General features: G+C 48.0%; 1 protein-coding gene across 4 annotated transcripts in view; it reads left to right on the forward strand.

The window, feature by feature from the left end:
• SYN1 (synapsin I) overlaps window positions 1-4,828 on the forward strand; it is a 177,161-nt gene extending 172,333 nt beyond the window's left edge. The window contains exons 9-13 of one of the 4 annotated variants that reach the window (XM_063936125.1): window positions 570-672; window positions 937-1,080; window positions 1,861-1,921; window positions 2,271-2,919; window positions 3,630-4,828. In XM_063936125.1, the coding sequence (XP_063792195.1) occupies window positions 570-672; window positions 937-1,080; window positions 1,861-1,921; window positions 2,271-2,919; window positions 3,630-3,765 (1,093 nt within the window). In that variant the 3' untranslated portion in view covers window positions 3,766-4,828. Of the gene's footprint in view, window positions 1-569; window positions 673-936; window positions 1,081-1,860; window positions 1,922-2,270; window positions 2,955-3,629 lie in introns of all 4 variants that reach the window. The other 3 variants (XM_063936126.1, XM_063936128.1, XM_063936127.1) reach the window with 3 other exon arrangements.
• Window positions 4,829-13,348: the final 8,520 nt, after the last annotated feature.

Consider the following 13,348-nt stretch of genomic DNA (forward strand, 5'->3'; position numbering starts at 1 on the left):
TCTGGATAATCAAGTCATGCTTGTGGTCTCCATTTTGGAGAGAGTCTAGTTCCCCAAAAAAAGATCTACTCTGCGAGGGAAGGAGTTTGAGTAGGAGGAGAGCAACACACGTAATAGGAGAGGGATTGGTGCCGTGGGTGCCACTCAAAACATCCTTAAATGCCAGCCTGTGATTTAGTCCCAAAGGTTGCCTACACCTAAATCATCCAATATTGTAAGTTGCAGACAGGATGTAATACACAACAGCAACAAGCAAAACAGTGTAGGGGGTAGAACGCAGAATAATAGTTGCTGCCAATGCAACTTGGTGAGTCCAACAAGCAAATGGAAAAAGAAGGGTTATGGTCTGTCTGGTGGAGGACAACTACTGAGGTATAGTTGGCGTAGCAAACAGGATAGATGACTCTAGTAGAAGGTTGGTCCGTGCACGCCCGGTATACAGCAAAACGCCGGTACAGGCAGCATACAGACTACAGCCGGGTCACATGTAAAATGCGTGTCATTGACGCCAGTAGATATGAGGCCTAACGTTCATCAGTGGAAAAGTGACATAAAACTCTGTCTTCTAGATACAAGCTGTGGGTGGACACATGCTCTGAAATATTCGGTGGTCTGGATATCTGCGCTGTGGAAGCTCTGCATGGAAAAGATGGGAAAGATCACGTTATAGAGGTGATGCTATGCCTCGCATGTTGTGCTATGGATCTACATAGATCATAGGGGTCTCATTCTGGAGGAGGCTTTATGTGTGTCCTTCACTGGCCAGTGATCCTTCTCCACACCTGCCCCGTTCAGGAGGATAATGTTCTTTAAAAAGATATTTGTAAGAATTGGATATTTTGTAGTACTCAGCTGCTTTCCTTCCTGGGCTGGCGGTACAAGAGGAGAATGAATCCCTGGCCTCTGCAGGCACTCATTGTGTTGTCTCTCCCCCAGTTGGTGGGCTCCTCAATGCCATTAATCGGAGACCAGCAAGAAGAAGACCGGCTGCTGATCGCAGATCTGGTGGTCAGTAAGATGGCACTGACTCTTCAGTGCAGCTCATCGCCCAGCCGCTCCATCCACGGGCCTCAGCCACAGGTAACAGAGGCTCAGTCTGGGTTATTTACCAACCACAAGCCGGGGAGACTCATGGCGCTTCTTTATGTGCATAACTGCGTCCGACTAGTGCACTGCAAGGAGGACACACAGTTCCCGGCCTGTGGAACTTCCCCCAACAGATAATTCCACACCTTGCTTTGCGGATATGCCTGAAAATGCCATAACTTGTTAGAAGCGTACACGCACGCACCTTCTACTCATATATACTGTTTATGGTAAAATACTGCTGAGTTATCATAACTTTTATGTCTTGTATTAATCATGAGAGCGAGGGGACATCAGAAGACTTCTTATGACATCTGGCACTTTCAAGTGCACCTAAAAACACGCTTTCCTGCTAAAGGGCAACGGGAAGGTGCAAAGGGTCTCTCATTAAAACAATAGGATGAGCCCCAATTTCTGGGCTCCATATAATGAAGAAGAGGGCTGTGCGCTCTCCGCCAAGCAGGGATCCTCTTCTACATTCGCCTTTTCCACCACTTTCCCTCATTTAAATAATCTTGTCCTACCAAAAATTAAAACTCAGTGATCTCATAGTGTTGGTGCAATAGGAGATGTTCCTAATCCATCCTCGGTCAGGTAAACGCTACTCCGACCAGCTCCCCCCACTGGACGGCGCGAGATTTCACACTCCCGCAGACATGGTCGTCTCGGTTTCCGTTCCATGCACCTCCTCTTGGTCATAAATGAGATTTAGTGTTTTTCTCCATAGGTTCAGCCCCATCTCCTATATCCTGAATTCTCTGTATTGTTTTACAGGCTCAACCCGTTCACTCGCGATCTGCTACTCCCATTCAGCAACAGAGACCTCCCCCTCAAGGTACGCTCATTTCCAGGGGGTGTCAGCTTCTTGTAAAATAATTGTCTATTAATGCCAGTTGGTGGGTCTATAATAATGATAATGCAGATGTGGGAGAGAGAATAATTAGTATTAGTCCTTCCTATACCTCGAGGAGCCATAGCCAGTTATTGGAAATATAAGTTGGAGAACGAGGAAAATTATTGCAGTTTGAGAAGACAGAAGTCTCCGCTACACAATGGAATGTGAACAAACAGCAGAAATTCTGTTCTTAGAACATGTACTTACATGTTGCTAGGTTACATACATATTAATCACACATACAATAACTAAGCATGGATTACTTAATTGCAATTTTCATTTCTCTTAGGAGGACCACCGGCAGCCCAGGTTCCTCAGAGACAAGGGCCTCCCTCCCAACCAAGGCCACCACCACAAGGACAACAGCTTCAGGGTTTAGGGCCTCAGCCTTCGCAGCATCCAGCAAATCTACCCAGCCCTGGGGCACAACAAAGGCAAATTGCCCCTCAGCAGCAGCCTTCGCCCCAGCAGATTAGGTCCCAACAAGCTTCACCCCGCCAATCTCAGTCCCCTCAAAGGCAGCCAAGCCCTCAAGGCTCACAGTCTCCCCAACGCCAGCAGCAGGCACCTCCCATGCCAGCAGGTCCCAAGCCAATGGGTGTCCAACCCCCTCAGCCTCGGCCACCTGGCCCTGTTAGGCAACCAGTTCCTACAGGGCCCCAGCAGAAGCCACCACCACCAGTCCATCAACAACAGCACGGCATCCGTCAACCAGGACAGCAACCACCACTGCAGCAACGGCAGTCGGCTCCCGGCGGTCCCCAGCAACAGCCGCCCCAGCAGCAGCAGCACCAACCGCCACAGCGACCCATGACCCAGCAGCCCAGGCCTAACCCTCAAGCACCTGGGCAGGGTCCATCACGTCCCGGTGGGCCCCAAAAGCCTCAGCTGGCTCAGAAGCCGGGCCCAGAGCTGCCCCCACCCCAGCCGCAGCTGAAGTAAGCGCCCCCGAGGTTCTGGGTGGGCCACACAGGTTTCCGCTTCATATACTACCTTTTTGCATCCCTTTGTTGCATGCTGCTTAAGTGGAGGTAGACACAGCTTTGTCAGAGATGGAGCCACCTTGTGCTCATATTTATTTATGGTTCTGTGCGCTCTTGTAGCTTGGACCCCGAGGGTTCTCAGTGGCAGCTCGCAGGTTACACCAGACACCTAGAACAGTCATGTTTTTAAATGTAAGATACCAGGTTTATTTAGCGCCCTTCAATGGGTTCCTGAAGTCGATCGTGTTTTAGGATTTATCGACACTCTTGATTTGAAGGATAAGAATATAGGTGTCCGAGACTTGTGGAGATTTTAGTGTGAATGATTAACAATTGCATGACTTTAACTGATCATTATCTCTCTCTCCCTCCCCCTTCAACATACTCCTCCTCTACCTCCTCCTGATACTACCAACATGTATGACACCCCCCACCCCCGTATTGTACCCCACCTTATACCTTGTGTTCTCTGAATTCTTTTGCCATTATATATCTTCTCACCAACATTCCTGCTCTCTTTGATCTATCCCTCTCCTCCTCCCCCTTTCTCTCTGGTCTCCACATTTTATAAACAACCTCTCCTTTCAATATTTAAACCTCCGTCCTCCTCACATCCCACCACCATTTGTCCCCATCATCGGCCATCACCTCACATTGTTCTCCAGTAAGTCCCAATCCCTCACCAACTCCTTCACCCTTGCAGACTCGCCAGCTCCACGTTCCAGTCTTAGTCACGATGAGGTGAAAGCTGAAACCATCCGCAACCTGAGGAAGTCCTTCGCCAGTCTCTTCTCAGACTGAAGGGATCTTTCGGGAGTCATTTTAATCCCTCCGACACCACGTCACACCTCTCCCAACCCAACATTGCGGCTTTGTGTCTAAAATCCCGCTCCCTTCACCTGTTTGCACGGCTTAATCTTCTCCTGAAAAAAAAAGGCCAATGAAGAGGTAGATATGGAGAGAAGACAAATCATAAAATCATGGGAGGAAGAGAGAACTCTAGAGGCTATATACCATATATAAATAATTTATACATATATATTCTGGGATACCAGAGCGGAGAGCTCTGATGGCGGTAGTATCCTTAAGGCCTTTTTAGATAGTCAAGGACAAAAAAAAGCAAATGGCAGGAGGACAACCACGCAGGGGAACCCGTCCTATCGGGGATCCTCGTTAGGACCTGTGACCACAAGTCCTACGTGTGGCAGTCTTCTGCATGTGTGTGTATATATATATGTATACAAATATATATTCATGGATATTAATATATTAGACCCTGCAACAGTAAAGTTAAGTTAATTTTGTACGTTTGTCTGATCTCTCGACCGTCACTTCTGCGCTTCTCCTCCCAGCCTGCTCTCACTATCTATCCCTCCTGGTTCCCATCTTCCGCTACGCTCCTGTGCTGTGTGTTGCGCTGTTCCCCGGCTGTGATACAGTTCCCAGATATTTTGTTGACATCCGAATGTAAAGCCACAGCTTTTGTCTCCAATTCTGTCTTTATTTCCACCCCCCACTCCCCTTCATGAGCCTGGCTGATCCCGCTCCTAACCCTGCTTTCTCCCGCTTTGTGTTTCCACTCATTCCAGGTCTTATTTTGTGTGACAGTAACACTATTGTAACGTGTGTAACTTAAGCTTGCTGTGGGTACTGTCGTGATATGATTGTTAGTGAGCAAAAAACCATGATCTTAGTATTCAGAGTAATATATTATGATTATATTAAAGAACTTATTCTATTTACCTGCACAGAGCAGGCGCCATCAGAAGTGTGCGTAACGTTTGTCAGCGTTTGTGTGAAAATGTGAACCCCAAAGGGGGGCAAGAAAATGTGATGTGTCCTAATTAAACAATTCTGAAAGCAAGATGGTGGCACAGCGTCATGTTTGGGAGCGGTGGAGACGGATCGCGCTGCGTCTGTAGGTGTCAATCTGGAGAGAACCTGAACCTTTTTCTGACAAATTTACAGACCATTTAGAGAAATAAGACAGGAAACAGGTTGGAAAAAATGCAAATTGCAGGAACCTTGTCTACTAAGTGACAGACACTCTCTATATGGCAGTGGGCACTGATAAACCATGCAGTAAGTTATAAAGCTGTTTGGCAACAGGGAAAGGCAAGAAAGTAAAATCCACCCCTCACAGCAGCATAAAAATATTTTACTTTTACCTCCCACCTTAGAGAAGTCTCCCATCGCTTCACACTGACCAGGAACCCGGATTTTTCTTTTTCCATAACCCGATTGTCCCCACTATAGCGGGATGTTGGCTGATAATGTGAGCAGATGGTGTATGAACAGGGCAGAGGAATGACAAGCTGGGAGGATTGTAACCGCAGAGCAAGTCTTCATCACACATATGGAACAAGTGCAGTAGAGGGTACAGTTCGCTAAGACAGGGGTTGTGACCCCAAAACTTGTACAGATATGTCCACTGACACCTATCCTCTTAGCACATTAAACAGCCCTTCTGGTCACACCGTGGTGCGACTCAATAGTGCCAAACATCTTTTCATGTGACTTTTTCCATTTAATTTACATACCGATGTGAATAGGACGCACAAGCAGCTTCTGCTGATTAAAATGATAGGCGGCATATATTTGTGTGCGACCGTGGCTGTATCTGCATACGGAATGCTACACTACAGTAATTTCCTAGGAAAAACTGTCTAGTACCACTTTGTATGCAGATACAGGTGCGGTCGCACACAGAATATAGACATGCCACATATTTTTATCAGCAGGGTCTGCTTGTGCATCAATGCAAATAAGACGCATTTTGGGGAAGGAGGGGGGGGGGGGGGGTAAGGCACCTGACACCAGCATCTCCCTCTACGTGGTATATTGAGGCAAGATGGATGAGGTCACATCTGTAGTTACAGTTTGCAGCGCGCGATGTTGGGATGCAAAACCCACACATAAACCTTACACATCAGCAAATCTGAATATTTTGTTGCCGAGGTGTATTGCAAATCCCTACAACTCATCCATGTCACAGGGGTGGGCAATAAGTGACCCTCCAGCCGTAAAATTCATCCTTGTCTATAGTCTAGATACAGGGGTGGGAAATAAGTGACCCTCCAGCTCTAAAACTCATCCTTGTCTATAGTCTAGATACAGGGGTGGGAAATAAGTGACCCGCCAGCCCTAAAACTCATCCATGTGTATAGTCTAGATAGAGGGGTGGGAAATAAGTGACCCTCCAGCCCTAAAACTCATCCAGGTCTATAGTCTAGATACAGGGGTGGGCAATAAGTGACCCTCCAGCCCTAAAACTCATCCATGTCTATAGTCTAGATACAGGGGTGGGCAATAAGTGACCCTTCAGCCCTAAAATTCATCCAGGTCTATAGATACAGGGGTGGGCAATAAGTGACCCTCCAGCCCTAAAACTCATCCAGGTCTATAGTCTAGATACAGGGGTGGGCAATAAGTGACCCTTCAGCCCTAAAATTCATCCAGGTCTATAGTCTAGGTACAGGAGTGGGCAACAAGTGACCCTCCAGCCTTAAAACTCATTGTGGCAGCCTCATTAAGACCGTTAGTCAGATGTACTTTGAGCCCTCCTGGTGATTTTGGATTCTTGTAAGGAAAGATGTACCAGTCTTCAAACATTTTCGGGAGACATCCGGGAGCATACGCATAGGCTCTTCCTTCCCAATACATTTGGCCGTTTGGCGCTCCCTAATTTCCAAATACCACACTGCCTCTACATTGGATGAAATTTGCATGTCACTAAAGGCACTAGAATTTGGCTGATTATGGAACAGAAGGCTGTACAAGTTGTCTACTTAACCAGATTTACTTTGGCTCCCCCAGCAGGCAAGGGCATTCATCCAAGTGGAAACTGTTGTGGACATGGAGACACCAAAAATATATAAGGGCCTACGTCTGGGCCATCGATTACTTGGTCCCTAGATCCCAGTGTCCTTGGCTTGAGGGCAGAACAAAGATATTTCTTTAGGCGAGTGGAGCCAGGCTCGGCCATGAACAAGGTTTTCTGGAAGGAGGAATTTTGGATGGGATGGTCGCTGACTTGTTGTTGGGAAATGATCACTGACAGCAACTTTGTTAACCTGGTTAGGAGGAGTCTAACCTGACACATAGACCGACTTGGGGGGAGGTGGACCAGCTGAATTCAGGGTTACAGTGGAGACAAACATCCATATCTAGCCTGTGCAGCCAACCAGCTGCATACCCCGACAATGGGAGACCCTCTACCGGCATCATAGGTAAAAAGTTTATTGTCATTGCATGTAGTAGATAGCCTCTGAGCAACCGAATGGCAGTAGCATTGGTATACACTGATGCAGGACATACAGCCCAGGCTTTGATTTATGTTTTAATCTGGATAGGATCGCCTCAGGTGATCACGCAAACATTACAGGAAAGGCCTGAGGGTTCCTTTCCCTTCATACCAACCTGAGATATGGACTACATGAGCGATTCCATTCCATATGCTTCACTTCTATACCGGTAAAGAAGACAGGCAGATGGACAGAAAAGGGTCGACATCAGATGGTCAACAGGGACATTAGGTCGACATGTTTAAAAGATTGACAATCAAATGGTTGCCACATTAAAAAACATGAACCATGAAAAACTCTTAGGGTTAGGCTCAAATATATATAAAAAATAAAAAAAGTAAATCTTTTTGTGTCAACCATTTGAAGGTTGACCTTTTAACCCTGTCAACCTAAGTCACTGTTGAGCAATCACCTGTCGACCTAATGTCTCTGTCTACTTTGGATATATCAATCCACACCTAGCTCCTCTTCTCCTACTGAGAGATTCCACAGGCTTCTCCCCATCAAGCTGCTATGGAGAGAAGAACAGAGAACCATTGGACCTAGTGTAGGAGAGTAAAATGTGTAAATCCAGCAACCGCTAATCTAAGGGAGGCATTCTGGAGATTAAGGGAGGTAACTCCAACCCCTGGGTATAGCAGGTAAGGCAGAACAGGGGCAATGACACCACTGCTGGGGCACATATGGGGGAAAAAATGCTAGTACCTACCTGTAAAAATAAGCTACAAATGTCTTAGGATGGGCCTCACATGGTCGTTCGGCGGCGCAGAGGCAGACAATGCAATAGGGTTCAACATGACCTAGGACCTACTATATAAACCAAGTAATAGCATACCTTGCACATGAAGTAAGGGCTACAGCAATCTGTTGATTTCCAATGGAGGCTCTTGACGCATATTCCTTTGGCCAATCTGCAGGACAAATTGAAAGCTAGGGCTACAGCCAGTGCAGATAGGACTACAGCAAAATCAGGCAACTGGGGGCACAGCGATCCCAGTTCACTAGCCCACTAGGGCACTTCCACTTTTTGGCCTGTCATGTTGACAGCTAGGTGGCCAGGTCCATTGGTATCTACCATATAATACCCCTTTCTGCTGCGGGGTACACTGGGCTCCACAAGGATTAACATTGGGGTGTAGAGTAGGATCTTGATCCAAGGCACCAACAGGCTCAAAGCTTTGACTGCTCCCAAGATGCACAGCGCCGCCTCCTCTATAACCCCGCCTCCGTGCACAGGAGCCCGGTTTGTAAGTTGGTGCCATGCAGTAAGCAGGCAATCAACAGGGGGACTGCCTTTTGCAGCCCATTTATAGCTTTATTTGAAGAAAAGAAGAAATACTTTTAAGACTTCAAGGGCTGCAGCGTTTGATGTCAGAAAGACATTCTTTGCTGCAGCTCCATCACCCCCAGCGGCGCTGTATACTCCCGCGCCCTGGTTGCCGGGTAACTACAGCGGAGGCTCCGGTGTCGTTCTCGTTAGTCACACACACCCGCCGCTGCCCTCCAGGATCGCGTGGCCGCACATTCAAGGGGAGGTAAGGGGTCTCTTTGGCCGCTGTTACCACGATCCAGCTTGGCCGTGGCGAGGACACTATTACTGGGCAGCCGCTCCACTAGCCACCAGGGACACTGGGCACAGGTGGGGGTTTTTACCTCTGAAAAACCCCGTTTTTTTTTATGGCCCGCAAGCGCCCGGTGGGGATGCCAGCAGGGGGAGCAGGCCTAACCTGTAGCCCCTCCCCCAGCCCCAGGGCACACTTTCTGTGAATGCTCCCGCCCTGGAGCTGCTTATCTCTCCCTCACTCCCTGTCAGCCGCCATCACACACGGAGCTGAGCTGTTCCTGGGACTGCTGGGGCAAATCCTCCTCTGTAGAACCGCCTGCCTGCCAGTGCTGTGCTTCCTACAGGACACTTGAGTATTCTACCTGTTACTGGGACAGTGTTAGATAAGAAAGAATGCGTACATTCAGGATTGTGTGGGTACAAACACCCTGTGATATACATCCAGTGTTCACTGTGCTTTGTTATATCTATTGATGACACATATAGCTATACTGAGTATTACTTTGTATTGCTAGTCCAGTGCAGTTTTATGGTGCATAATTTCTGCATGTTGCGCGCGCGCGCGTGTGTGTGTGTGTGTGTGTGTGTGTGTGTGTGTGTGTGTGTGTGTGTGTGTGTGTGTGTGTATATATATATATATATATATATATATAGCTGCTGCGTGGCTGCCTTATTGGGTATTTCACTCAGCGCGCTACTCCTAGATTCCATAACCTGTGGGGGCTAAGTGTATCGGGTTTTCTGTATAATATAGGATTTTTTTCACAAGATATACTTGCTGTGTGTTTTTACTTGTGATTTATAGTCACCCCATATATATCTCTTGGACTCCCGGTAATTGTGCTGCCACAGTCACACTTCACGGGGGGTTCTTGCTAGGTATATCGCTGCTAGGAATTGTACCTGGTTGCCCAATATTGTGCTTTCTATTATGTCAGCTACAAGAGGTAACGGAGCCGGGGCTTCTCCCATACTGTGTGGTGGTGATGCTGCAGACATTTTGGAGGAAAATATGGCAGCAGAGAGTTCAGGTTCAAGGGGTTCCTTACCCCCGAGTTGGTCCGTAGCACCGGGGGCAACAAATGACCCACCTTGGACTACCTTTTCCACGCTCTTAAACACGCTTGTAACTAAATTGGCGCCCCCTGTGGGACCACCTGTGCCATTGCAGCAGTTTATGGTCCTTGCTATTAATCCGCCATGGGCAGATCAAATCTGTACTCAGTAACAGCATTTGAACCGGTCACTGACTAAATCTAAGTGTCACTCTCGCCCGCCTAAGACTAAGTCATCTTCTAAACGGGCCATTACTTCCTCCCAATCCACTGTTATCCCGGACACGTCCTCTGAGGAGGATGTTGCATATACTGATCCCACAGACACTGACTCAGATGTTTCTGATGGGGAAAAGAAGTCATTGGTGGATGTCCCTGATCTGAGTGAGGCTATTAGGCTCATTCTTCAGGAGTCTGATGATCCTGAGGCTGAGGCTGTCTCTAAAAAGCCGGATAGGTTTAAACGTAAGAAGATGGTAAAACAAGTTTTACCTCATTCTGAACACCTGGTTGACATACGTCAGGAATCCTGGGAAAATCCGGGGACACGATTCACACCAAATAAGGGAAAGTTGGCAAGCTATCCTCTCTCTGCGGACAGATGTAGGAATTGGGAAACTCCTCCGCCTGTAGATTCTCATTTGACGCGCATGGTACTTTCCTCTGCTCTGCCAGTAACTACGTCACCTCTCTGAAAGAACCGACGGATAGACGTGTGGAGGGTTGTTTGAAAGCGATTTACACCCTAATGGGGGCTGTGCATAGGCCAACCATTGCAGCAACATGGGCTGCTGAAGCTGTTGAGGCGTGGGCTCAGGAGCTTGAGGCGGAGCTGCCTTCCAACGCATCTGAGCATGCTCGACAATGTCTCTCGTATATTACCACGGCTTCTCTGTACCTTAAGGATGCGGCCTCCGATGCCGGGGTGCTGGAGGCTAAAGCTGCTACTACGTCCATCTTGGCCAGACGTATCCTTTGGTTGAGATCATGGTCGGTGGATATGGATTTCAAGAAAACCCTGGAGGTGCTTCCTTTCAAGGGAGACATTCTCTTTGCAGAAGACCTCAATAAGATTGTGGCTGATCTGGCTACTGCTAAAACAGCTTGCCTACCTAGTACGGCTCCTTACGCACAGAAGGCTAAAAGTACTTTCCCTCTGCCCTTTCATCCTCCAGGTAAAGCAAAAGGTCAGGCGTACCCAAAGCAAGCTCGTGCTTCCAGACCTGCCAAGCCCAGACCGAAATGAGCCTGGGCTGCCCATCAGCCTGCTTCCAAAACTGACAAGCCTGCCGCATGATGGGGCAGGCCTCCCTCTGGGGGATCTAAGGGTGGGGGGCCGACTTCTAGGTTTTGCCCAGGAATGATTGAAGACCACTTCCGATGCCTGGGTAAGGGAAGTTGTCACTCGAGGTTACGCCGTACCTGTCAAGAATAGTCCCCCTCATCGATTTTGCCCGACAGATGTTCCTCTGAACTGGACAAAGGCAAACAATCTGAATTCGGTGGTACATTCCCTCCTGACCACAGGAGTGGTAGTACAGGTGCCTCTGATTCTCGGTTTGTACTGTTTGGTTTTCACAAACGTGGCTGGCCAGCTTCCAAGCAGACCCTGGCCAGATGGATTAGAATGGTGATTGCACATGCTTATGTACAGGCTGGTCGTCCAGCTCCTGCTACCATCGAAGCCCATTCTACTTGGTTGGTTGGACCTTCTTGGTGCGACCCTTGAACAATTGTGCAAGGCGGCTACGTGTTCCTCAGGGAACACATTTATAAGGTTCTATGCCTTTGATACTTCCGCCTCCCAGGATGCTTCCTTTGGACGCCGGGTTCTTGTGCCCACTACAGTGCGTCCCCCCTCCCATAAGGAACTGCTTTAGGACATCCCCAATGTTAATCCTTGTGGAGCCCAGTGTACCGCGCAGCAGAAAACTAGATTTATGGTAAGAACTTACCGTTGTTAAATCTCTTTCTGCGAGGTACACTGGGCTCCACAAGGTGCCCACCCTGACGCACTTAGCTTCTTTGGGTTGGTGTGGCATAGCCGCTGACACCCTCTCCTGTGGCGAGTGTGTGGTGTAATTATTGGCTACGAGCGATTGTCGTCTCTAGTACCTGCTACTGCATTGGGCTGGTTAACGAAACTGAGCTCCTGTGCACGGAGGCGGGGTTATAGAGGAGGCGACGCTGTGCATCTTGGGAACAGTCAAAGTTTTGAGCCTGTTGGTGCCTCGGATCAAGATCCTACTCTACACCCCAATGTTAATCCTTGTGGTGCCCAGTGTACCTCGCAGAAAGAGATTTAACAACGGTAAGTTCTTACCATAAATCTCGTTTTCACACTAGCACCCAATTTCCAGGTTCGGTCTGAACACAAACTTCCCGGACCCCGACCCTGCTCTTTACTTGGGTCAGGGCTGAGAGCTGGGAATTTGCAACTTTTAGACCAGGCAAATTCCTGGATCGAAGTCTGAAAAGGGTATTAGGTTGACCATCTTGTTGACTGCTAGGAGGCCAGAATTATTTGGTATCCAGCATATTAGGTGGACCCAAGTTGATCAAAATTATTGATTGCAGTTGACTAAATGAATGAGAGAGAATGTTAACTCCTGGAGCCTGATGGCAGCCAGCTATGTGCCAGCGCCAAACCACTGAGTTCTACTCAGACTATCATAGCTTAAATGAAGGTCTCTGTGACTGATGTCTGTTAGTACAGGTCATCTGCCATGCTTCTTTTCTGGCTAGTCTACAATGGACTTAAGGCTATTGGCAAATCCCGTAGACCAGGAAGGACTATCACCATCTGTTCATGCTCTCTGAGCTTAAGGAGATGCCCTTCAGGATGGACAGTGCTTCCACCACCTTCCATTGCATAGTGGACCATATCCTGGTGGGTTGCCAAGACTTAAGGTTAGATGTATCAAGCCTTCTAAAGAGTGGAGAAGTTGCCCATAGCAACCAACCAAGGTCTACCTATCATTTTATAGAATGTACTTGATAATAAGATTTTACTCACCGGTAAATCTATTTCTCGTAGTCCGTAGTGGATGCTGGGAACTCCGTAAGGACCATGGGGAATAGCGGCTCCGCAAGAGACTGGGCACAACTAAAAGAAAGCTTTTAGACTACCTGGTGTGCACTGGCTCCTCCCACTATGACCCTCCTCCAAGCCTCAGTTAGGATACTGTGCCCGGAAGAGCTGACACAATAAGGAAGGATTTTGAATCCCGGGTAAGACTCATACCAGCCACACCAATCACACCGTATAACTTGTGATACTATACCCAGTTAACAGTATGAAATATAACTGAGCCTCTCAACAGATGGCTCAACAATAACCCTTAGTTAGGCAATAACTACATACAAGTATTGCAGACAATCCGCACTTGGGATGGGCGCCCAGCATCCACTACGGACTACGAGAAATAGATTTACCGGTGAGTAAATTCTTATTTTCTCTG

The sequence above is a fragment of the Pseudophryne corroboree genome, chromosome 8 (genome assembly GCF_028390025.1).
Source record: "Pseudophryne corroboree isolate aPseCor3 chromosome 8, aPseCor3.hap2, whole genome shotgun sequence".
NCBI lineage: Eukaryota > Metazoa > Chordata > Amphibia > Anura > Myobatrachidae > Pseudophryne > Pseudophryne corroboree.